The sequence below is a fragment of the Halictus rubicundus genome, chromosome 16 (genome assembly GCF_050948215.1).
Source record: "Halictus rubicundus isolate RS-2024b chromosome 16, iyHalRubi1_principal, whole genome shotgun sequence".
Lineage (NCBI taxonomy): Eukaryota > Metazoa > Arthropoda > Insecta > Hymenoptera > Halictidae > Halictus > Halictus rubicundus.
In genome coordinates, this window is record NC_135164.1 from 4537287 (window position 1) to 4561308 (window position 24022).

General features: G+C 43.2%; 1 protein-coding gene across 1 annotated transcript in view; it reads left to right on the top strand.

Moving 5' to 3' along the window:
• The window catches only part of Kair1d (Kainate-type ionotropic glutamate receptor subunit 1D), a 217535-nt gene that overhangs the window by 69713 nt on the left and 123800 nt on the right, over positions 1–24022 (top strand). Inside the window, exon 3 of the mRNA XM_076801924.1 lies at positions 13878–14062. Coding sequence (XP_076658039.1) covers positions 13878–14062 — 185 coding nt within the window. The remainder of the gene's footprint in view (positions 1–13877; positions 14063–24022) is intronic.

Below are 24022 nucleotides of genomic sequence, written 5' to 3' on the forward strand. Positions count from 1 at the left end.
TTTCGAAGCGTTTTTTAATTGGAAGTACAAATCTTTATATTTGCGAAATGCCTCCATTTTAAAGTACTATCTGCATAATAGGTAAAAATTGATCACGTGAGAGATAGAAAATGACTTAGAAGTAGTTTATAGGAGAAAAATTACTTACCAAATATATGTAGTATGAAATGTAAAAATTAAATTATACGTATAGCTTATACAATAAATAAGACTTAAATAAACTATGACTCAGCTTAAATTGAGAAAAAACGTCGTGGAATCGTTGTGCACTGCCGAAAGGAACTCGTCGAACAGAATGCAGTTAAAACATTAAAAATAACTGAATGCAAAACATAAAAGCATCAAAAAAAAAAAAACGAAACGTAAAACAAAACGTAAATGCATTACATGCTAATAGCCTTTATTCGAATTCAACGAATTCAACGCGCACGTGTACGAGCGATGCAGTTGTGTTCAAACAGTAATTTCTCCCGGGGTGGTTTCGAGGGGGATGTGATTTTTGTGGCATTACATAGAAGAAGGTTCACTGAAAAGATCCTTACTTGTTAGAAAGTGGGATATAGTGGGAGTAAAAAGATCGGGACTGTCAAAGATAAAAAAATTTCACAATTGATTGCATTTTATTCAGCATTTTTTTTAAATATGTTATATATCATAATTGTTAATGAAAACTGATTTCTTATCAATAAAGGGTGTATTTTGATGTAGAAAAAAATTCAGGGCAAGAAGTTGCACACAGTTATCAGGACACTTTAAGAACGAACGACCAAATTATGTAGGGAAAATCGAGATTCCGAGAATGTCTAACTTTATGCGTGTATTGCAACTAAAACTGTTATTATATTTAATTAATTTTTTCATTTTCGTAGTCGGTGGACATTTAGGAATCAATAGCAATTGAAAAAATACCAAAATTAGAAAGTCGACTTTTTCGCAAAATGTCGTGTGAATCTCCAATCCGGCCCACTGTGCGTCGGTCGTCGTTCAGCCTGGAGCAACTGTGTTTGTGCGATCTGGCAGAGCCCGTTTCCGAACGCCCGACGTCTCTTGTTCGCGTCGTCGGATCCGAACGTGAAACGAGCACCCCTCGTTTCGCTTTTTCTCGCGATTGCTTCCGAGAGAATAGCTCGATCAAGCTTTTCACGGTGTTTCGTTGCCCGGCTATTGCCCCGTCCGTCGAATTTCCTACGAGGCTCTCATAAGCGTCGAGAGAAAGAGAAAGAGAACGCGTACCGCGCTCGTGTCTCAATGAACACGCGTGAAATGGAGGTAACCGCGAATATTTGGAGGTTTCCAAACTATAGTTGTTCCGCCTCCATTTCGGCATGTCTAAATAAATCCCTGTCAAATATGCTTTCACTCGAGTCGGGACGAGAGATAGGGAATTTTTCATTGAAACTGGAAAATTCTGACGTCTCTGACTCGCTCCGAGCACGCTCGTAAATACTGTTCAAATCCGCATCGAGGCGGCCGCGGAGATTCTTTTAAAATTGCAATCAGAGAGCCTGCAGTTTATTGGTGCATCAAAGCTCGGATCAAGGGCGCGGGATAAAAGACGTTTCGCCTGGCAGCCATTGCAATGTTTACGTTGCGCGGCCGGTCATCGAGCGAAAGAGGTTTGCGTAATGGAATTTTCAATTTTAATTGCAACGCGAGTTCAATTTTCGTCGGGAGAAGGCCGGAAGACTCGAGAGATACTGACGAACCGTGAAAGTAAGAACATTACGTATTGATACGTGAAGTAGATACTGCCTGAAGTGATCCTGGCGATTTCAATTTTTACGAAAGCTACCGGATGGTACAGCTGCGAATGTTCGCGAATATTAATTATGCAACGGCGTGGCCAGAACCTGCAACAAATTTCGGCTGAACGGAACCGAAATTTCAGAGCTCGTTAATCCCTGTTTACCTACAACAGCTTGATTGCACGTTGTAATTAGGCGTCTCATAAAACTAATTTTATTCGACCAGATGTCTAGCCGCAAACTAATCAAACGTGTACTACACTGATTATTCGGTAACGTTCACTTTGTTGGCAGGAATATGCACATTTTAATACCGTAACTTTCTATCTAATAAATAAATCATACGTTTATAGTGATGCAGTGGTTAGAGAAATTGAAACTTTTGCATTTTCTAATTATTATAATTTTCGGTCACTTAAGTTCAGGAGACGATTTGTTCAGATACCGCATAATTTATTAATACGACGTGAAGGAATTATATTTTAGGGTTTATGTTGTGGAGTATTTCCGTTTTGTTCGGGTGAAACATTGTCCACAGTTCTGGCGTATAATTAATATTTTCGACATTTTTAGAGTGAGGATTTTGGACGTTGTCAAATCGAGATTCGCCGTTCCCGACCGAAATAATGCGAATATCTCGATTCATCGTTGCGCCATTCCGAGAGAGCATTATATTTCTCAAGCTGTCATTTCCTGCGGCAGCTGCGACTATTTAAGTCGCGTCTGAAGGCTCTGCAAAGCATCGAATCGCTGCTACGGCCGTGAGGGAATTAGTTTCATCTCGAAGGCTCCCCGGAGCATTCGATTTCTCATCGACGTTGCCGGCTTATCGCAAAGAATCGCTCGCGACCGTAGATAAAGCACGTCTTTGCGCGACAATGTCCGCTTCGTTTAAGGGAGGACGCGTTATCCGCGCCGGTATCGATCCCTTTCACCCAGGGAAGCCGAGGTACGTCGGGGTTTTTTCAATGTTAACCGAAGAAAACCGGGTTAACAAATTGTTCGCTAAACACGCATAAAATTACATACACCATATCCCTTCGTGTTTCGAGCGAATCTTCGATAACGGATTAAAATTGTCTGAGCAGAATATTCAATATCGAAGTTGGCGGATAATTGATAGACAACTTGTTGAATTTTTGGCAGCTGTACTTTACTTCTAGAAATTATGCAGTTCTGCATAAAAATCCGCAGTCCACGCAGAATATACCGAGAAACACACAGAAAATTTTACATTTTTTAATCCTGGAACCAAATAAAGTGAAGACACACGTAGATACACATACAGCGTGCACGTATTGCGTATTTAGCTAGTGTCTATCATACCACACACCTCATTATTATTTGTATCTTTTGTAAAATCTTCATTCAAGTCTTCCTGCACTTCAATTATCAATTATGAAATATCCGTACCTACATCTAGCAAGCAGATTCGATTACACTCGAGTTTATTCATTACTTCGAGTGTTCAATGCAACAAAGTGCACATGCACACACGCACACGGAAGCTTGAATTCTTCCCAACAGGTACAGGAAGGTAGAAGTGATATTGCAAAGAAATGGTTCGCTTTGATTGGGTGTGCGGCGGCAGTCGATCGCTCGAAAAAGCACGGCGCAGGGAAGATTAAAGGACAATTCAGTCCTCATCGCGGAAGGATTAAAATCACTGTAGAATCTGCTTAGCGTCGTGCACGGTGCGCCATCCTTGTACTCTCGTTTCAGCTTTCTGCGTTTCCGTGGCTGCGCGCGGATATGAAACCGACTTGTCGTCCATTGTGTCGACGGAATTAGCATAATCCCGCGTTCGCGGATAAACGAACGCGCCTTCGCCGGGATCTCTGATCGCTGTCAAGGGCCCGCGATCGATTCCGCTTCGATTCGACGAGGCCGGGTAGCTTTTTCCGGGCGTAAATAGATCTTAGATACGGAGACGCGAGGAATTGGATGGACCCTGTTACAGGGAACGGCGAAACGAAACAGAATTGAATTTATTCCGGTTACTGTATTTATTCGAGCGTGCGGAAAGATACCGGGTCTGCGGGGCCGGGCTCGATCGTTCGTGTTTCAGGTGTAATTTTTCGAGCAGCGCGGATTCGAGCTCGATAAAGCATCGATGCGCATTGTTTTGTTTTTTCGTTAGATTTCATCTTGATTCGATTTCGCATTTCGAGAAATTGTGATCGCGGCCGTTGACGTCGACGACGATGCGCGGAATTGTTTAATTTGCAAGAGGCGGGAGTGGCCGTCCGTTATTTACTTTGCAGCATTTTTTTAATTTTTTGTTCAACCTCCCCTGGTGTTTGTGCGCCGTTTTATCAAGGCCATTTATTTTCGCGCAGAACCCCCACGTTTTGTAATCTCCGTTTCGAGAGCACGCGCGGAATTCTGTCAATCTCGTGCACCGGTGTATATTTATAAACGCGGAACGGACATAATCTTCTAAATCCATTATGATTCCGGCAGGTTCAAGAACGGCCGGTGACAGCCAATTCGTTAAAATAAAATGCTAATCTCAACGCAGTCGACATTAGCGCAAGAACCGTTATGATTTACGAAGAAGTATTAATGCGTCTCGTGAGTCGTACACCTGGACCTTCGTGTATTACAATATTTATGCCTTTGTGCCATAATCATTCAATGCACTGCTCCTATATTAATTTCGCTACGTTTCCGAATATCAGAGTGTTATTCTGTAGACTTTACAATAACTGTGTGACAGTTTTGTTACTTTTACCGCCAAATTGCTTCACACGTTTTTTGTAGAAAATATGCAACAGAATGATAATAAAGAAGGATCGGCCGGGACTGAAAATATTTTCACCGAAAACAGTCGACGAATATTTGAATAATTTCGGCCCGATATCCCTGCATCCCCATCGCATTGAAAATATTTTTCCAGAAAACAGTAATGAATATCTCAAAATGTTTCGTCTACAAATCCACTTACCATAAAACCAGTGTGTCCGCAAGCAAATTGCCAAGTATCAAAAAACCATACGCACAGAGGAGTGGGGGTCACGGTGAACGTTTAAAAAATTTACGAGATCGCGAAATTTTTTCGGGCAGCAGACATATCTATTCGTGAAACACGTCGGTCGGATTATGCGGCAAATTAGTCGTTATTAAATTTTCCCGCAGGACGTTCAAACCACGATTAATTATGCGCCGTATTAAATCTAGAGCGATCTAATCGGCCGGACCCGCCGCTGCTAATTGCTATTATTTAATCAGAATTTGCTCTCGTCGACCATAAATGGCCGGCGAAAATGGGCCCGCGTGGCTGGAACTTTGGGACGCGAGCGGAGGGGAAGGTGGCTCGCTTAGCGACACTTCCCGACCGGGCCGTACTATAAAATTATCGCGGTTTTACGTGTAAATTTCCATAAACCGCACCGCGCGATATACCGTCCCACGGATGCTGCGGCGACACGGAAGCTCCACCTGCGTCACGGAACAGCGCCACCGGAAGTATGAGTAAGAATACCTAAAATTCGCTTCACTGAATCTGTTACAGATAGAAATGCGTATTTTTGTTTCTAACTGCAGAATTCATGTATGCGAAATTGACACGGAATGAGATGTGAAATATTGTAAGAGATTAGTGGAGGATGGCTACTGCTAGTCACTTGATACGAAAATTGTGTATACCACAAAGAGTAAACACCCGAATCTCGTTGACTTTGGCGACTACGCGATAGCGTTTGTTGCATCTCAAGCCAATAGCGTGTAAAGATAGTCACAATGTGTCTATCTTAGGCCGCAAAAACACCTCAATTTGGAGAACTTTCTCACCTGAAGGGTTCTAGCGAGCACGGAAAAACCGAAAGGTGGATCCGGGGCCGCCAGGCTACAAAGGGTCGCGAGGTTCGGGTAAAAGGAAATATGATTGTAAATTAAAGCGATTAACCGTCCGGTGAAAGTCATTGCGCATGTGGCATGCAAGGATGAGCCCAGAATTTGTATACCTGGGACGACGATTTAAAATAAACAGTACAAAGCGACAGCTTTAACCTTTTCCACGAATCTCAGTTTAGTTGATAAAAGTAGGGGAACAGTATGTAAAGCGCGCGAGCGAACTTTCAGTTCAGTTGTCCATTCGTCGTCGAACTACTACGCAAATCCGAATTTGTTAAACGGGTGAAAATAAAGTTGTGTTCAGATACAGAATCCTTTCAAAATCTCGAAAAAATGTTAACCAACTCAATTTTGGTGTGCAAAAGTTAATTTCGCCTCCAAGCTCGCCCATCACATAATTTTCGGCTACGAATCTCTTCAACATCCCAGCGATATTATTTAAAAAATAAAAAGTATTACAGAGTTAGAGCAACCATCTGGATTCTGGCGCGTTCCGGGTCGTCGTCAGCGAAAATAAAATACCGTGGGCCAATTAGCGGGGCTGCGGACGGCTAAGACTTTGACAGGCCGTTGACGAGCGGATCCGCCATTTGTCACCGTACCGTTTTCCGGAACGATCGTTACCTGGCGGCGTCGGGACGCGTTGCGTCGCGTCGTTTCAGTGTTGGTACACCGATCTTCTCTGTTGGCGTCGCGCGGCGTGCAACGATATGTTTCCGCGCCCGTGAACGAGCGAGCGAACGAACGAACGCTCGCGGAATTTTTGGACTGCATGCTCCGAGCACCTTCGCCTCGCGGAATTTCAGCGTATGCTGGGCCGTGCGAGCGGCACGGGGAAACGACCGTGGGAAAAGCGAGACGACGGAGCAATAGGTAAACAACGGTAGGAGCGAAGCGGACTATTTTTTCAGTGAGCACGGTTGATCGGCTTTTTGACGGTGATACGCATTGTTCGAGCTCGGACGACGGGACGCGACGCGACGCGACGCGACGCGCCTCGCGCGAGACTAGGCGAGGCTAGGCGGATCGAAAGCGTGACAGGAACTGCCCCGGTGTTGGTGTTCGCCCGCGTTTTTCCCATTCGGGACCGGTGATCGGGACTCAATAGCGCAGAAGCCATAAACGTCTCTGGATCCCACGCTCTTTTCCCCCGTTTTCCATCCCCGTAAAATAAAGTGGCCCCATTAACCGCGCCGATATCCACCGGTCGGAAGCGATGGTGTTTTTCGCGGGCCCGGTATCGTTGACTATTATGTTAAGGATATTTAAGGAACAGTTTATGTCGGTGGCCGCGGCGGCAGCGGCGGCCGCTACGGCTACGTACTATCGATCTTCGCCGCGATACCATCGCGGGAAATCTGTGGGACGAGGCGAGAGACCGGAGCGTGTCGTATCTCAGCCGGGCTATCGGCTCGGAAACCATTCGGCGGTGCGGCGCAGATGAAATTCCATAGAACGAGCCGAGACGGGACGGAATTTACAAACCGTGCCCTTCGCCGCGGAGAATAAGAATTAAGGGCTCCCCCGAGACTTCCAGCCGAAAGAAACGCGGAGATCTTCGATCACTAAGCGGCAATGCTTACCGGGAAATTCTCATTTTTACCGGAGAAATTACTCCGCGACTTCGAAAACTCATAAGAGCTTAAATAATCGAGCTGCGAAAAGAAAAGTGTACAACACTGTTTGGGACAGCCTGTACGGAATAGTTCCTGCAACTGCGAAATTTGAGCACGTGGTTCCGAGGAGAACGGTAAAAAAGTTTGCAAATGGACAATTTAAGTCTGAATTTTGATGATGTCCCGAAACTTGATGAAAATTGAATAATAGGTAGAGTAGTCTGATTCATTTTTTTCGGGGCGGCGCGCATACGGCCGAATGACCAAATTACGACGACAAAAATATAAAATGAGATTTTATTTGAAATTCTGGTTAGAAATGCTTATAAGAAGACTGCTTAATAATTATCTTCGGAAAAGTAGCTACTTAGGGTTAATTGGGGCCATAAAAAGGGTCAAGGGTCCGTAGTATGTTAATTAAAACAAAACAATTAAATAAATTAAAACACTAAATTATTTCTGTAGGTTTTAGTGAGATATAATATGCAATAAGAATATTATTTTACAACCTCATTGTTATTTTCATCATTATCGTAAGCATCATCATCAAGCTCATCATCACCATTACTATAGAAAGTAGGCATTCTTAGCATACTTAATACAACCTGATTAAACTTTGCTTCTTAACTGTACGTTTTATTTGTATTATACAATGCTTATAAAGTTCACTAACACCAAACTTGTCGAATGTATACTTTAACAATCGTTCATTACACTTAAATAACGAAAACTTGAAAAACTGTTCACTTCTTAACACATCAAATAGTTCTTTTCTCGTAATCTTCATTTTCTTTACAGCACGGTCGACGCGACTACCTGTAAACAATTCGATCTATTGATAGACAGGGCAAAGATGGGGACTCATTTTTTAATTTTTTATATTAGTTACAAGCCATTTTTTCGAACTGGTAAAGAAAAATCGGTGTACTATTTGGAACTTTTTCTATAACTCTAGCTAAAGTAAGCATGTCGATATTTTTTAACCAAAAATAGTATATGATAAAACATACTATATTAACAGTATGTACAACTTATCTTTGTATTAGCAATAATTGCAGATGATAGCTTGAATATACATGTAGGAAACTTGGCGAATTTAAATTGGAGAAAATAGGATGAACGCAATTATGTCGTCAACAATACTGGCGCAAACAACTGAGATTCGCCGCCCGAACCATAACCTCACTTTGCGCATGCGCACGAACTACTATGTTGCATTAACAACAAAAATTCTCACGCTATATTGTAGGCCGTTTCTTAGAGTAGGTTATGATGGTATTTGTCATTAGTTTAAAGAAAATTTTTAAATCTACTTTTGTCGTCGTAATTTGGTCATTCGGCCGTATGTGCGGCGCACCCCCTTAAGGGCCCAGTGCGTTTTAAAACCAAACAGGGCGAGATGGTTCGGGGGGCGAGGACGAAAATACGGCGGATAAAGGGAGCTCGAGGGATTGGAAACGTTGGTGTACGCGGACTACCGGCTCTAATCTTGAATAAGGAAAGAGTACCGGTAGTCTGGATGAGGTCTGGGAAGCAGGAAGGACAGCGAGTCGACCGGCAGACATACTGAAACGCTCGAATGGTTCCGACAGAGAAAAGCCTCGGGAGGATAAAGACATATATCGCTTCCACGAGAAGAACTGTGTCTTCTCCGAGGAAAGCACTCGGAGAGTATCAGAAATAATAATTTCACCTGAACTTCCCTGGTTTCACGGACATTGCGTTTCGTTTGCTTTACATGCTGAATCACTGGCTGAATCTTATTCCGTTTTTGCTTGCAGTGAAGATAATTTAGTTGGAAATTGTATTAGCAGCGGGACGTTTCAACGAGCTGAACTGTTAACGTCGTAACAGTATTAAATACCGGAGAAATCTTTGGTCACAGTACGAACAATCTTTTTACAGAAAGTAGTTTTATTTAACACTTTGACTGCCAAACTAGAAACCTCAAAAATTCCATAAAATCAAAGTAAGTTATTTAATGAAATAAAAGTTGAAAATGATTAAATGTATGATATTGAGTAGTCCTCCAACTTTCTTGCATTTTACAGATCCTAAACAAATTTGGTACGACGAATATATTAACGTAAAAATTAATTTTAAAACCTGGGACAATTAATTCTGTCACCCACATATGGGTGACATGGCAGCCAACGTGTTCACGGTATGGTCACCGTCTTCGGATAATGTTACCGCTAACTAGAAACGAATTAATTGGTGAAACATTGGCGATATAACAGCACGAGAAGTGTTAAGGTGTTGATAAAAGAAAATAAATTCCCATTTTCACAGATTACTTTGCAAAAACTGTGTGATATGAAAGGTATTATCGGATACAGTTAAAACTTCGATAGCTCACAGAGAAAAAACATTTCGTGGCAAATTTCAACATTCTATCCCGACTAGGAATATGGACACAGAAAATATTCGGATTACCCAGGTTTCTTTCATTTTCCGTATTTAATCCCATGCAAAAATTCTGCTAAAAATCTCGGCACATTGCGCATGTTGAGATACATGCTATGGACCTTTTCCCGATGTTTTGGTTCGAAATCCCCCCATTAAAAAAAAAACCCGAAAAATTTCTTATTCATGTTGAAACACGAGAGTCCATGTATTTTTACAATAACAACGTATTGCTGCAATCTTTGAAGAAATAAAAAACTCGCTACGAGAAAAATAAAATGACAGTGTTACAAATATTTGCTGATACAAATGCTTTCATGTATCTGTCATATTACAAAAATATATTAAACCCTGATACTGAAATATTACACTGAATATTCGATCAAAAATCGATTCCATATTTGATACAGTGCATTTATCTGCAGCGTTACATATTTGCAACAGAAAAATACAAAGTTTCGGGAAACGTTGAATCTGCTTACGCACACAACAATAAATACAGTTCACGATGTTCGTATAATTAAGAATGGCAAATATACCCAAACTCGTTACACTCTTTTCAAGTATCAAATTAATCCCCTCAGATAAATACTGCCACGTTGAAAGCGAGTTGCTGGCTTCGTTATTAAAATTTTTGACGACACCGTTAACACCAGTTTCGCAAACTTGAATTTGCCAACAATCCGCCTACAAGTTTATATTTTATTGTACGGGAGGTCCCGGTTCGTAAAGCTGTCGTTCTAATAGGACCGATTGCAATTACAAACCTGCTGTTAATTGTCGCGTGTGCGGAGCCTGATGGGAAACCAAGGTATTAAACACTTCGCGCGAGACAAAAGAGAAGGGTCTGGCGTTTCTCGGGGTACACACGGCTTGCCAAGTGGCTTTGATACATTAGCAAGCGATAATCCTATCCGCTTGCAAATCCAGGATGATACCAACCGGATGCAGGCAACAGCACGGACCGCGAAATACGCACTCGGCTGCCGCGCAGCTATGAAATACTCTCCGAGACTGCCGTTCTCTCTCTCTCTCTCTCTCTCTCTCTCTCTCTTTATCCGCTTCTCCTCGCGAGCGAGGCACGCTGCGAAATGTCTCCAAGTATCTCGCATCTGCTTCCGCGCTTGCTCCGGCGAAAGAAGAACTTGGACGGGCGATGCCGAAAATGCTGGAACACATTTTCCCCGTCGGTTTTTGCCGTTCAAGCACTTCCTCCCCCTCCCCTTCCGCCGTTATTGGACAAAGGAGGAATATTTCGCGAAACCTTCTTCGCGTGGACCACCCTATTTCTCCGTTTCCACGGGGGGATAACACCGTGAATTTTTTACAGCGAGATGTGAGCGAGCTTTGACAGTTTCAGTCCCTCTCGAACGAAATAAATTCGCAATACTCCGATACGGTCCCATCGAGCGAAATTTCCTCTCTATCGTACTAATTCCTCCCCGGAGACGGTCCTTCTTTAAACAATACATTTGCCGTGGCCCAATCACCGTTTTTCCTAGTCGGCTAGATCGAGCTCGGCTATATCTTTTCTACGAGCGAGCCCGCCTCGCCCGAGGCCGTCCAGTGAAATTGCATCTGGAATTTCAATATAGCGCATATCATACTTCAACCTTAAAACGCCGCCAGCGTTGTCCGGTATTACTTTGAGGTTTCAGCCTCTGGAAAGCTGACTTTGCGGCCCGATTATAGAGATTCCGATTGAGAGGATGTACGTAAGTACCACAGGGGAGGCAGGCTCCGAAACCCTCGGTCGATCCTTCCCCCCCGGTATAAAATCAAGCCTGTGGGGGACATTAGGTGGATTTCCGCGGAATGAATGATCAAAAGCCGCGCATATAAATCTGTTCCCTATCGGTGACGCGCTATATCTCGACGCTCCCGTCGTCTCCTGTCTCGCTGCGTCGTTCCCTACGTACGGTCGCAAGCGGAATTCACGAATTCTTGCGGTCGCTGCATGCCTGAATAATTTTTAATGGCGTCGCCGGAGTCTCCATCCGAAAGGATCGTTCCGTCTGAAATGGCCAACATGCATTATCCCGATGGGACGTGCATTGTGCCCCGGGTCCTTCTCTTTACATTGCATCGTTTCGTAATTTCTGTCCTCTCGTGTCTCTCTCTCTCTCTCTCTCTCTCTCTCTCTCTCTCTCTCTAGAGATACTCGGAGAGTTTTATCTTGATCTTGTATATTATATTATTCTGAAAGCGATGCTGTCCTTGTCGTCTTCGTTTCGAACTTTTTCATCATGCAGCCGCAATGAGTCCCGCGCATATTCATAATACGAAAAATCCTGTACAAACTTTTTCCTACCGGAAGACCCGTACCGTATGCAGGATGGACCAAACCTTTTTACTTCGAGCGAGAATTAGGCGAAAATTTCAAGGCGAAAATCGCTTTTTCGAATTAATGCCGATTGAGCTGTAGCGACAGTACCTCCACCTTGCATTAAAATAAGTATTTTCCCCTGAATTCGTGCTCCCTCTCAAACTGCAAAATAGCAATTTTCAAACACGCTTAAGTCGATCTGCAAATTTCTTTCGCCGACGTCAATTTGGAACTCCAATTTCTGCCCCGGCTATTAAAGTCATTAGTCGAGATAATCAGACGCTATTTAATTCCAGTTTTCATAAATTATCCCGTGAATTTAAATTTGCATAAACACTCGCAGCCTGCACGTAATTGAATAATTAAGCTCCTCCCGGCATCTCGATGCCTCGCGCTACCCTAATTATTCATCCAAACGTGACTAAGTCCGTCCACTTGAAAGATTACTGGTCTCGAAGCTCAGGGATCTCGCGAAATCCTCTGAAACCACCGAAGTCAGGAAAAGAGGAAAAATTAACGTTGTTGCTGGAGAAACTGGCAGCCGCCGCCTCGATGCCTATTGCGTTCGCATGGGTGCAGGGGAGACAGAGTTTTCGGAGGCACTTTTAACGAGGAAGGAATCCAATTACGAAATATTATCTCTCTCGGCTAATTGTCGGATTGTGTAATTCGGTGTTTCGTGGCTGGGTAAAATGCGGCGATTAAACGTATCAATGCGAATCACAATACCGTGAACCTGAGCACAATTTCACCCGTAAAGGATGTCATTAAAGTCAGGACAATGGATTTATCTGGCCAAGGTCTTGACGAGCATGACAGTTCGGTTGTTATGCGCGACAACGTTTGTGCAAGTCCGCGGGAAACGGGGTATAGCGGAAAGTTAGCATGTCGAAAGTTGCCAGGAGTTCGCCTGATTAATCGATACCAAGCAATAGTTCCGCGTTCGGCAAGTTCGAGCTCTTCGGAACATAATCATGAATTACGCTCGCGAATCGCTCTCCTCGTACCGAGCGTGTCCGTTCTGAGCATCCGGGGTCCTTAAATAAAATGTAGCTTGCCGCCGGTAACGTGGCATTTCAGCGAATAAATCCCGAGATTATCGAATCGAAAGTGATATTTCTTTGAGAGTTGCTCAAGTACAATTTGTCACTTTGATTCATGCGGTCCTCTCAGCGCCGCGCCGCGCCGGCTAGATTTCATATTCGAGGGAGAAAAGATAAAAGCAGAAACAGAAAGTTAAGGATTCCCGCTAACAAGTGTGTCAACGACAGCGAAGTTGGACTTCCGGCGACGTTGAATTCAGGAAAAGTTTTCCAGCTCCGTGGCTCGGAAGTTACGGGCTCTAATTCGATATTCTAACCTCAAAACGCGAACCCGTGTTTCGCGTGACCGCTGATTTTCGAATTAGCTACCATTAGCATAGCGGCAAGGTTTCGGGCGGATGTGAGCGAAATGAAAACGATCCTTCTCTCTTACGGTTTGCTTAAACAAATAGGGACGACGGGCCGTGAATTGCGACGCAAGAATACCCAACGAGAACTTTTTTTGTAGAAAGCTTCAGAAAAATTAATTTAAATTTTAAAAAGAAAAACGGGAACATTTGATCAACAAGGTATGCTTAAATCGTCAGACAGGAAAAATTATAGAATACACACCATATTGATAATAACAGTTTAGTTGTAAATAATGATGCGGCGCGTGTCGCTTTTTGAGAACCAGTGGTGCACGTGTTAAATTGACACGAAGGGCGGTACGAGAGTTGGCAAAATAAGTTGGTCTGTATAGGGAAGACTCGTACACGTCTGTATCCCCTTTGACGACAATCCGAAACCGGCTGTTTGCACACCCTCAAAATTGCTCATAACAAACTGAAAGAGCAAATAACCGGCTGTAAGCCAGTGTACGTAATACGGACGTGTTTGATTTCAGTGTGTCACTTGCTTCGGAGCGGAGTTGCGGCGATTTTTGGGCCACAGAGCGCGCACACCGCGTCGCATGTGCAAAGCATTTGCGACACTATGGAAATTCCGCATCTAGAGACACGCTGGGACTACCGACTGAGACGGCAGAGCTGCCTCGTCAACCTTTATCCACATCCCACTACACTCTCCAAGGTACGTAAATCTTTCCACGGTAATACTCTTGTACAGACATAAGCGAAAATATGCTATGGCAAGGAACCATGATATTTGGCTATATATATTTCTTTCTAGTTCAAGTACAGCTACTCGCAAGTTACAAAGCACTGTAAAGTCCTGATCCAAGCCCAATCCTCGGGTCCGTGCTGTGACATAGATCGTGTAGGGCTACTATTTTTTACCGTCAATTGAACCACTAAATACGGTTCAAATTATATCGCGTTTAGTGTCATTTATGGAATCTGGAATCTCCACTTTAGCCCCACATACTTTTCTCTCAACCACTTTCTCGTATCATCAAAAATGATGAAGACATTTCCCGTGGTCTTGTCACTTTGTGCCAGGTCTGGAATCGAGGACAAGGGACTAGAATTACCGTCTCGATACTTGATGATATCGTATAAGGTCATCAGAGAGAAGCCTTACTCCGTCGTATAAGACGCGCGTCACCATCAGTCATTTGTTTCACGCTTGATTGACTCGAAAAGGGTAAAAAATGGGACGACAGTGCAATTTTCGAAAGTAACACGTCGGAAGCTTACCGTCGACAAATATTCGACTCGAGAAGGAATTAGTTTAAAGTCATTTGTAATTATTCTGTGAATCTTTGCGGGAACACATATTTTTATCACTAACTTCTGAAGCTCACATCAGAGGAAAATGCAATTTTTATTCCTAGTTTAAGTAAACTAATTTTTCAGTTGCTTAAATATGCTAAATATTGTGAATTTTTGTACGATAAAAATTGCTCCAACCAGAATATTTTTAAGTTAAATGAACGGATGCCTTTCTCTTGACAGTTACACTTTTGCAGTTAACTAATGCGCGGCTGTATGGCTCGAGAAATTTTTACTTTAAGGGAATGAACTCCTTAATGTCAATATCTGCTGAACAATAAAACAGTGAACATATTAACCCTTTGCAGTCGAAGCTATTTTAACTCCAAAACAAAACATTTCTTCCAACCTAGAATATTTCCCTTGTATACATTTTTCTTTCATGTTATACATACGAAAATGGTGCAATTTACTTCTGCAATACTGAAGTGTTTAGTAATTTATTAAGTACAAACAAATTTAGTAATGTAAAAAATATTTCGAATAATGATACAGCAACTTTTAGTGGCGCCTTACAGTCGCCATTCGAGTGCTAAGGGTTAAGTATGCGAATGATGCAATAAATATTTCGTCTACACAATTCACTTGCGCGATTTTTGGAATCAGTTCGTCGTCGGACTTTGCCTTACAAAACAATTCCGTAAAAAACGTTAAGGCGTCCTAGCCTCTCCGGGCGTCGTAAGACCATTCGTTCGTCCCTCGCGGAAAATCTTCCTAACGCAGAACGACGCTTTGCACTTCTGCCGGTAAGATCCCGAAGGCTTCGTAGTTCCGGTGCGTGCATTAAGATCGCCCGGTAAACGGCGCCAGGACAAAAACAAAAGAAAAGAAAAAAGAAAAAGAAAAAGAAAAGCCCGTCTAGAAATTATTCAGAATCAGAAGAAATGTGTTAAGTGGCACGAAGCTGCGCGAGAGCAAGCCGCGCTTTTTCACCGTAAAACGGCCAGGACGCGGTTCCGTCGAAAGCGACTTTCGTCCCCAGTTACGCGTTCTGGTTGCCGGTTCGCCGGCAGTCAGAAGTTCTAACAAAAGAACGGGAAGTTTCCGAATTTCTCTTAATAAACGAAAAGTTCCAGGCGTAAAGTGGCTGAAAGCGACGCCGCGACGCGGCCGCATTCCCCGCTTAACGAGAGTTCTGTCGCGGCGACGCGACGCGGCGTCGCACGAAATCTCGCGAACCTAATATTTGCCGCCTGCGAGTACCTGGGCTCTGGTGTACCCGCGACATTTTCACCGCTATTAATATTTTCCAACCGTGGGACTTATTTCCTCGAGAAAATCTTCGGCGCGTCCTCTCCTCCCCGCCGGATCCATGAACTTCGACGACGAGCTATCGACGCGAGATCTCTCCCATAGTCGGCGAACTTGCTGGAGATCGTTAGCGATATTAGGGGAAAATTTCGAGCTGCCGAAGGAAGCGTTCGATGGTGTCAAGCTTCGCCGAGCTCAGTCTGTGTCCCGGCTCGTTCGCCGACGAATAACGAATCAGCATCCCGAGAGATCGAACGTCTTTCGCTGACGTTGAATTCTTCACCAGCGGCGAAGGCGGCGAGCTTCACTAGATAAGCTCGTCGCTATTAGCATCCTAATGTATTCGGAAACTAGTCTAACTGGAAGAGCACACAGGGCGGGGCGGAAGTTTTGTTCACCTTCGATCCGAAAACTCTCGTTACTATTCCATCGCCAATGATGATCGACCTCTTGCTGCGAATGCTCCTGGAAATTTGTGTAGCTACTCACAGCCACGATTATTGGCAGAAAATTCAACGTTTGAAAACACAAATCGTCCCAGAATGTCATTGTACATCTTCGTGAAACATTGTACATCTTCGGACAGCTGTCTTAATCGTGAAAAAGTATCATTCGTTTTCATATGTCTGGAATATCCTCAAAATACGCCGAGAAGCAACGGCAACGGTAACGAATTGCACGGGAACAATGGTTAATTGTTCCGCTAATGCGTGCGTGAGTACAATGCACGGTTGCATTACGCGTCATTTTGGGTCTTCCGCCGTACGTCGTTCTCGCGGAACGCCATCTTTAAATTAATGCGCGCGTCCGATAAACCAAATGGCTAGCTAAATAGCGAACGCGACGCGTTAATGCGGCAACCTACGGGCGCGCGCTGCATCTTTCAACGCCGAGGACGCATTACAGCGCGCGGCGGGTCGGTTTAATGTTTTTCCGTCGGTGTTCGCCCGTCGACTGTGCGCAGGCCAAAAAGCCCCCGGCCGATGAAATAAATCTCCTAGTGAAATATGAATTACTAACGGGAAAACTGAACATTGACATCGCTTTACCGTGACCCGGGGGGGAAGGACGGTGAAACGGGATGTTTGAAATTTGCAACGCGACTGCAAAAACGCCGAACGGACCAGGAATAATGCAGCGAATTATGCGTTTCCCGTTTCAGCGGAACGCGTGATTTTGACAGTGAAAATCGCCCGGGTACAACGATAAAATAACGCGGTTTGTAATCTCGAATTCGATCGACATTACCCGATCGAATCATCCGAATACGCTCAATAAAAAAGGATCAGGGATATCAACTCGAGCTCGTTCGCATGGTCAAGAGTTTAGGGTTGACAAATATCGTGCGTTATCGCTTTGCTATTGTAACTGCTTAATTATTGGTGAAATAAATTTGCAACGCTGGTATTTATTCGATTTCGGAATTATCTTTTAGAAGAACGTTGGTGAAAAGAGAATCTACCATTTCCCATACAAATTTTAAATCAAATGAATCGAACATTTACACAGAGCAATGCAATATCATAATATGGATAATTTTTTTCCGCTTCAATTGTGAACCGATGCCCAATATTTTCTTAATTCTGTGTACAAATGGCGGATAATTAGTGCTGTGCACGGAAATAAAATTTTTCGTTAGTGCTGAACTATAAGAATGAATTTCAAGCTTTTTCTGTGCTATCAACGCGCCGTAGCCGACAGCGTTTCACACGAACCGTGTGTTCTAGGCGTAAAAAGAAATGACAATAGAAGATGTTCGTCATCCGTCCATTCTCCTGACGATATTATTCCGCTCGATTACGGCCGGCGATCGTTCGTCTTCGACTTGACTCGATTAAAAGTTCGAAGACTGAAGCATCTTCGGCAAGAAAGTGGCCTTGATCGCGCGATAAGAGTTTAATGAGCAACCGGCGAGCAGACGGGTGTCCGTTGATCATAGCGCCGTGTCAAACGGAAAAAGTGGAAACATCGTCGTTAATCGTCTCGCGTTTATGCAAAAAGTGTCGAGCTAATGGCGCCAGGGGAAAAGTAAACGATACAAGTCACGTGTAATGCGATTCCGAAAACCTTTGTGTTTTATTTCGCGCGGAGAGCACGTACCAATTCTGTCATCGGCTTTCGCTACCAACGGCGCATGTTTTTGACAACGCGCGATCTCGTAATTTCATTTAAAATCGCAACGTACGGCGTGACGTTCGAACGTGTAACCTACTGTTCTTTGTTGGAGTTTTCAAATATTTCGTGAAAAGGTTCTATTACGTTCGATAAAAATGTTTAATTATAACAATCATTACCAAACAAAGAGTGGTACGGAACGCGTTGATAATGAACATTCGACACGGCGGGTTTTGCAGTAACGCAGTCCCGTAAATGAATTGCCATGTTATTCAAGTATGAACTTCGTTAAAGCATTCTATCGCAAAAGAAAAATACTTTATGCTACAGAAGAAAAGATCAGTGGTTGTATTCAATTAATAATTATCTAAGTATTAGTATCAATGTTTGAGATTATTAAAACCAGTCCGTACGATACGAAAAATTCTATTATTCGAAGAACTATATATAACTATATACTAAAATATAATGCAAATTGATTAGGACGTTTACTTCTTTTTTCTTCGATTGCAATCGTTCAAGTGTAATTTATTTTTATGATTTACATCCACCTGCAAAAAGCGACATCCGTAAACGCGTACTATTATATTAAAACGCAATAAATAATTTTAAATAAATGTGTGTGCTTTTTTTACGCGTGCTCGCATCATTTTTATTTATTTTAAGGCGTAGGAACGATTTCAATGGTTTCACAGTTCTCGAAATGATCGAAGCAAGACTGCGAACGATGAATTTTCGACTGATCGTCGGTGAACCAATAAATGATGATTTCCGGTTGCGCGGTCCCGACTTTGAAGAACGTCGATCAAAGAGAGGCAAGCGATACCCGCGCGTCACAAAGAGCACACAAATTACTGCGTCAGAGTAAGAATTTCAATTATAGTCTAAACGCACACTACGAAATTGAACTCTAGCCATGCGTTAGACGTCACGGGGGGGGGGGGGGAGGTTCCATATCACGGCAACGATAGCGCGAATTCCTGGAATGCCGGCTGTCGAAATGCTTCAAGTCGGGCAAGTGTCGCCTGATAAAGGAACATATTGCGATCGGGCGAAAAATAACGATTGCTAGGCCATCCCGTTTGCAATTTGTCACTTTATCAGCCCCTCGCGCGTCGAGTGCTCGGATTCTGCTGGGTCATATTGAATCAACGTCAGTGGCAGGCTGGCATATAATCTGTTCGATGCACGAACAGAAGCTCGATAACCCAAAAGCATACCAGCAGAATCCCGAAGAAATCTTAATACAGTGCCGATCATAAATATCCGAATTTCTCTAAGCGAACGATAGAACGTTATACAATTCGGAAAACGAAAATTATTACGTACAGGAAACATTAATTTCACGTCCTCTGTATATTTCAAATGAAATTTTCCATCCAATATCTCTCACGTTGAAACTGTGAAAATTACGTTCAAGCTATGAGCTGGAACTCCTATGAAAAATAAAATCATCTTGGGAATTATACGGTAACGGGTCAAATTTATTTTTTAATGATTTAATTCCAAATAAAATAAAATTGAGCATTATGCCACTATTAAATCGTTTTTATACCACCGTCACACTTTTCTAGCAATACCAATCAACCACACTCAATTCTGAAATAAAATCACAATAAAAATCACAATTGTACGCAAACAATTAGATGAAAAATTCTAAAACTTCTACATGCACCTAGTAAACACTCGCACCAATCAATTTTGCCTAGCATATAGTTAAAAAATAATTTACGCGTTCACGTCCTGTTCAATGGTTGATGCGACGTACATGCTAAATTTATTGCAACTGGAGCTTAAGAAATGAAGGCGCCCGGAACGAACAATACATTACCGTGTAGATGTCTTCCCCTTTGAGTCGCTAATGTTTCCCGTAGGAGGATAGAAAGCAAGTAAGTTGTATCAGTTAGTCCCACCGCTGCTTCTTATCCGGTATCGCGGTACAACAGAACGAAGTTATTTGCAACGACTAAGCCCCTGGTTTTAGGGATTCTAAAAGGAACGGCTGTGTCCATTTTCCACGCAATTGTTCGTTGTTGCATCTCACGATTATACATCCGCCTTTCCTCCAAACGATACTACAGAATTCTGTCCTCTGGGGGTCATATTATTTGTATGCCTTAATCTGTCGCAGAAGACGCTCGACTTCTTTGATCAAAACTTCATCTTCGTTCCTGTAAGCCGTTTCTTTGATCTCGTCCTTGTATAATATTTGTTTATAATATTCTTGTTCGTCTTTATTTGACGGAGTGTAATAACAAGCAAATATTTTCGTTGCAATGTATGAATAACAGTGAGGCAATTCTGAAACCTCGTTCGTTTCATATTATTATTATAATCGTTGCCTTTTGGCTTAGGATGTCCGGCTACATCGATCTTAATTAGATTATCTTACTGCCAATCGATTTTTCTACGTTAAACGTGAGAATTTCAATTCTGAGTTTCTGAGAGCTTGCTTCTGAAAATAATAATGATTAATCGAGGATTATTCAACGTCTTCTGATATTTATGTTCAAAAGTGTGTTGAAACCATTGGAAATGAACTTAAAATTAGTTGATTTTTAGACGGTTGTAACTATATATCTATGAACAATATTTTCGTGGAACTTTGATCTTTCACCCCCGTACCATTTCTGCGGTAGCAATAAACTATAAATTACGATTTATATAAACTATATACTGTCTGTTTTTCTGTTTTGGTACTGAATTTAAAAAAATTGATTTATATAATTATGAACGAGAAGTGATGCTCAAAGAGTTTGCAGGATCTAATTTATTCGCGGTTTCTCGTAACCATGGTATAGGTTCTTGAACGTATTACTCGCAAATACGACGGCTCCGCTGTATTTTCTGCGCATCAAGTAACTCAGTTTACCGCGCGCCACTCTTTCTGAATATAATTTACCTACTTTCTCGGCACCGTCGTGAAGAAAAAATCATTCGGGCACCCTCGACGACCGGGCTCGTTGAAATTAAAAAATAATTGAACTTCCCGAATCTGTTACAGAGATGATGGCGAAATTGCCGAAAAAAAGTATACAGCATTATGTTTCACTGTTTTTAAATCAAACCATTTTGATTGGAGCTATTCGTTTGTTTCAATACCTCGCTTCTCGACACACTGATTACTGGCCACCATTATTCTGGAGGGCTGGAACATCTGAAATGAGATGTTCTGATTAATTTACCAAGAGAAATGAGATTTTTAAAGTGTTCGATCACCATACAAGTGGCAATTATTTCAACTTGTTTTTAATCAAAGAAGTTACCTTTCAATATTCATAGAAATTAAAATACTAGACACATTTACTTGTACTCGTTTACTAGGATGCAATCTATTTACCTATCGGCTGCTGTACTTTCGCGACATGTAAAAATTTTTAAAAATCTTAAACTTAAAAAGTAAACTTAACCCTTTGCACTCGAAGCTATTTGAACTCCAAAACAAGACATTCCTTCCGACCTAGAATATTTCCCTTCTATATATTTTTCTTTCATGTTATACATACGAAAATGGTGCAATTTACTCGTGCAATGCTGAAGTGTTTAGTAACTTATTAAGTACAAACAAATTTAGTAACGTAAAAAAGATTTTGAATAATGATACAGCAATTTTTAGTGGCGCCCTACAGTCGCCATTCGAGTGCTAAGGGTTAAGACTTAAAATCTTAAACTTAAAAAGAAGCTTAAAACGTAAAAATCGAGGAAAAAGGATTCGAATCCTCTGATTCGTCAGGGTGATCAGCTCCCTTCGACACTATCGGTTGGCTGGAGGGTCTTTAGATAAAGCCACAGCTGCCCGAGCGCCATCAACCGTTCCGATCCTCGGGAACGTCGAGGAGAAATATTCGGTTCGCGATGACTGAACGAGACCGATGTTCCACGCAAGGAAAATCGACGCTTGGTTCCTTTCCAACGTAATCACGGAGCCACTTCCTCCTGCTGAATTTTGTATTTCCGTTGGAAATAGCACGGGAACGGGCGCGGAAGGAAACACCGACTGAGAAAATGCAGTCAAAGGAATCACCTTGGCTCGAGCGTTGAAAAGACCGGGCATCCTACGAGCCACTTCCCCCTTTTCGCCGTGGTAAACTTACGAGCCGCCAACCAAAACGCGAAAAAATCTGGGCTCAACGAGTGCGCGCGCGCGCGCGCGAGAACACCCGACTACAAATAAACTCCCGGATCCCGACTCCTCTTCCTCCGCCGACCGAGATGTCTGGTTACCGCGTTCCCGCCATTCGTTCTGCCTTCCTCGAGGAAATCTGTTTTCCATGGTGCCTCTAAGAACTCGCCATTTCCAACGGCACGGAATTTTCATAAATTCCCGCACGGCGAAATTCATCGTTCGGCCTGGGACAAATTTTCATATCGAGTTTTCTCCCCGATTTTTCGATCTAAACTTTGAACAGTAGCGCGACGTATCCTTTGCGCAGATGGCACGGGAACTGTGAAATATTCACGCTTGCAAACGGACACCTGCATACGAATAACAAGATTTTCTTTTTACGGAGAATATACGGGCCCACTCCTCTGCAAAAAAAAGGAACTGTTCTTTTATTTCGAAGAAACGTACGATACGATTACTCACACTGGGCGTGCGATAATTTATTGCTCTGAAAGCTTTATTTCAAGCATAGAAAATTAATGCAATATCCATCATTGTGCACCCCATTATAAGCTTTCTGTCCCCATAAATGCGAATTGCGCGGAGCTTCTACTTCCGGTGATGGAAGCGTACAGGAACCAATAACTCGAAGGAAACGTTGTTAGCGTAATGACCGAGGAAATGTGGTTTAACTTCCTCGAAAATCCCACGGCTGAATGACTCTTGCCTCTAGACCCTCTCGCGTTTCTTTCTTTTATCCGAGGACGGTTTTCGAGACTGCGGAGACCGACCGAAGATCACATCCGAAGAGGATCCCCGTCGACTGTGAAATTGAAAGCGGGAAACGTCATGCGGAAGTCCGTGTGCGCGGCAGCGCGGAGTTTCAAGGATGTTACAAGTAAATTGAAAATTACTCCGTTTGAAAATCCGAACGTTTTCCATAATCCGGCGGCACGGTTACACAGCGACCATGCAGAATTCGGTCGTAGCGGGTCAAAGTATTCGGGAGGGGGGGGGTGGCGGGGTCGGGAAATTCCCGCGGAGATGAAATTTCGGCGCAGAATTTAAAACGGTTCGTTAGTGTGGACCATCTGGCTTTTGCTGGCCGGGCCCGGATCTGCATGAATCGCCGTTTCCTAACGTTATACGAGCGGAAACGGGGTGGCCGGGGGTTGGAGGGGGTGGAACGGCTATCGTCTGTAAACACGGTGCATGGAACCGTGTAATACTCGACGATATGACGAGGCACGCCGCAGCCCGGTAGGCAGCCGGCCGTATCAAAGGAATTTTCCTGATCGAAAATCTTTTGTAAGAAGCCCACGGTCGCCGCTCCCTCGATCGAGCCTGCAAAACTGATTGCAAACTGCAGACTGGGTTCATAGAAGGCCGCCTATCTCTCCCTCTCTCACTCTGCCGGTATTACGCCGATGGCAAAAGCGGAAGCCTAATAACCCGCATGTCCGAAACGCAAATAGCTTTGCCTGCGGCAAACAAGTCCGACGATTTTAAGACGACGGCCTAGATCAGTGATCAGCAGCGCGTGGCCCATCGCGCCCATCGATCAGCCACAATGCGCTCCAGTTAACCCTGTGCTACCGATCGAAATTTTTACCACTGCGCGGCAATACAAATTATTACTGTAGGGTTGTGAGTGTGACTGAGTCAGGATGTATGGTTATGAATGCGACTGTGTGTAATGCGAGACGCTGAGACCCGCGTCGATGTCGTTCGATTGGCGATAGCGTTTTGCTTTTCGAAGGAACGTTTTTGTTCTTCGTAACGTTTATGTCCTTCGTAACGGAGCAGAGTCAGTTGAGTGAGAGTCGCGAGCGAGTTAGTTGTCGAGAC